At 38.8% G+C, this 1,439-nt stretch overlaps 1 protein-coding gene across 1 annotated transcript; it reads right to left on the bottom strand.

The window, feature by feature from the left end:
- Window positions 1–348: 348 nt before the first annotated feature.
- CCR75_009111 (uncharacterized protein) lies at window positions 349–952 on the bottom strand (the record flags this gene model as incomplete). Its single annotated transcript, XM_067967156.1, has 2 exons — window positions 349–633; window positions 656–952. The coding sequence occupies 2 exons, from the start codon at window positions 950–952 to the stop codon at window positions 349–351; spliced, it is 582 nt and encodes a 193-aa protein (XP_067815305.1).
- Window positions 953–1,439: the final 487 nt, after the last annotated feature.

Genomic DNA, 1,439 nt, shown 5'->3' with positions numbered 1-1,439 from the left:
TGATGTGAATGCACCTATGTGCATCACATACACAAGGGTTGGTCACATATGTGAACCACACCCGAGTGGTGGGTCTAATTACTTTATTTAAGTTGTTGACCATCCCCCTAAGTACATTAAGTGTACTAACGGGGACTGTGTAACATTGGGGCAACTTTAGCTCCTTACAATTTGTTGTACATAATCTACAATCGCACCAGCACCCATTTGATCTATTTGGTCAATTGCAATAGGCAGTGATAGTTGTTAATCTCTAATGGGTTTACTTTCTTCATTTTTCTCATCAAATCTTATCTCGTAGGGTCTGTTTTCGCAAGACTTGTCATTCCTCATTCTTATAAAATCAGCCTAATCTTCTTTATTTGATAGATCTGCACTATCAGCACAGCCAGTACCTGTTCCAAGATCCATAGTTTTTTTCAATTCTGTCCCTTCATCTATTTTAAGTTCTTCTTCGTTAGTTTCATCGATGTCCGTAAATCCATCATTCTGCTTTATCGCATAATTTGATTCATCATCTTGTTCTGGTACACCATTAGTCTTATTGCTTACATATTTTTTGCTGCATGGTTTGCAACTACTAATGTTAATTTCGGGCAAATGTGTAGCTTGGTAGTTTGGCCCATAGCTAATCTATTATACATGGCATCATTACTGTAGTTATCGTCTGATGAGACGTCAGACCATATCCCGGGGCCGTAATCGGTTCCATCATCATCATTATCGACACGATAATGTATTCCTGTGTGTTTATCTTTAAACAAGGTGTCCTCATCGATGCGTGTATCTGCAACGAATCGAGTCGTATGTGATTCAGGTACGTACAATTTAAATCCAGCTGTATTTGTGCGGTATCCGACCACGTATCCATACGTTGCCTTTTGGTTAAACTTTTCTCTTTGAACCGATACTGGTATATGAATGTATGCAATCCCGCCGAATGTCCAAACATGGTGCACATCTTGCCGTGAGCCATACAAGCAAGGGGTTTTCTTTATTACCTATGAATAAGTTAGATTTTCGATGTGCTCAGCGGTACTAATGAAATCAGCCCATAAGACTTTGGAAATCCAGAATTTAACATCATTGCTTTAGATTTTCCAACTAAGTTCGTTTACAAAGTTTCAAAAGAGAAAAATTGGGAGGTACAGGTCGGTGAACAATCCCTTTTCTTGATACCATTGCTCGATTTCCTTGTTCGTGAACTCGAGGCCATTGCCGGATAATATAATTTTAACTTGTCCTTCCACTTGACGCTCCGCCCGATGTATGTATCTTTTAATAAGTGGGTTTACTTCTGATCCTTTTTCGTAACTACGAGAAACATAGTCACATACCTGCTGTAACCATTGATAATGGTTGATAATGCAGAAATCTTGATTCGGTGTTCCTAGGAGGGATTAACAGATCAGCATAAATTAAGTCATTTGGACCACTAA

The sequence above is a fragment of the Bremia lactucae genome, linkage group LG1 (assembly GCF_004359215.1).
Source record: "Bremia lactucae strain SF5 linkage group LG1, whole genome shotgun sequence".
In the NCBI taxonomy this organism is placed as follows: Eukaryota; Oomycota; class Peronosporomycetes; order Peronosporales; family Peronosporaceae; genus Bremia; species Bremia lactucae.
Note: the sequence above shows the minus strand (reverse complement) of the source record. Positions and strands in the feature narration are given on the sequence as shown.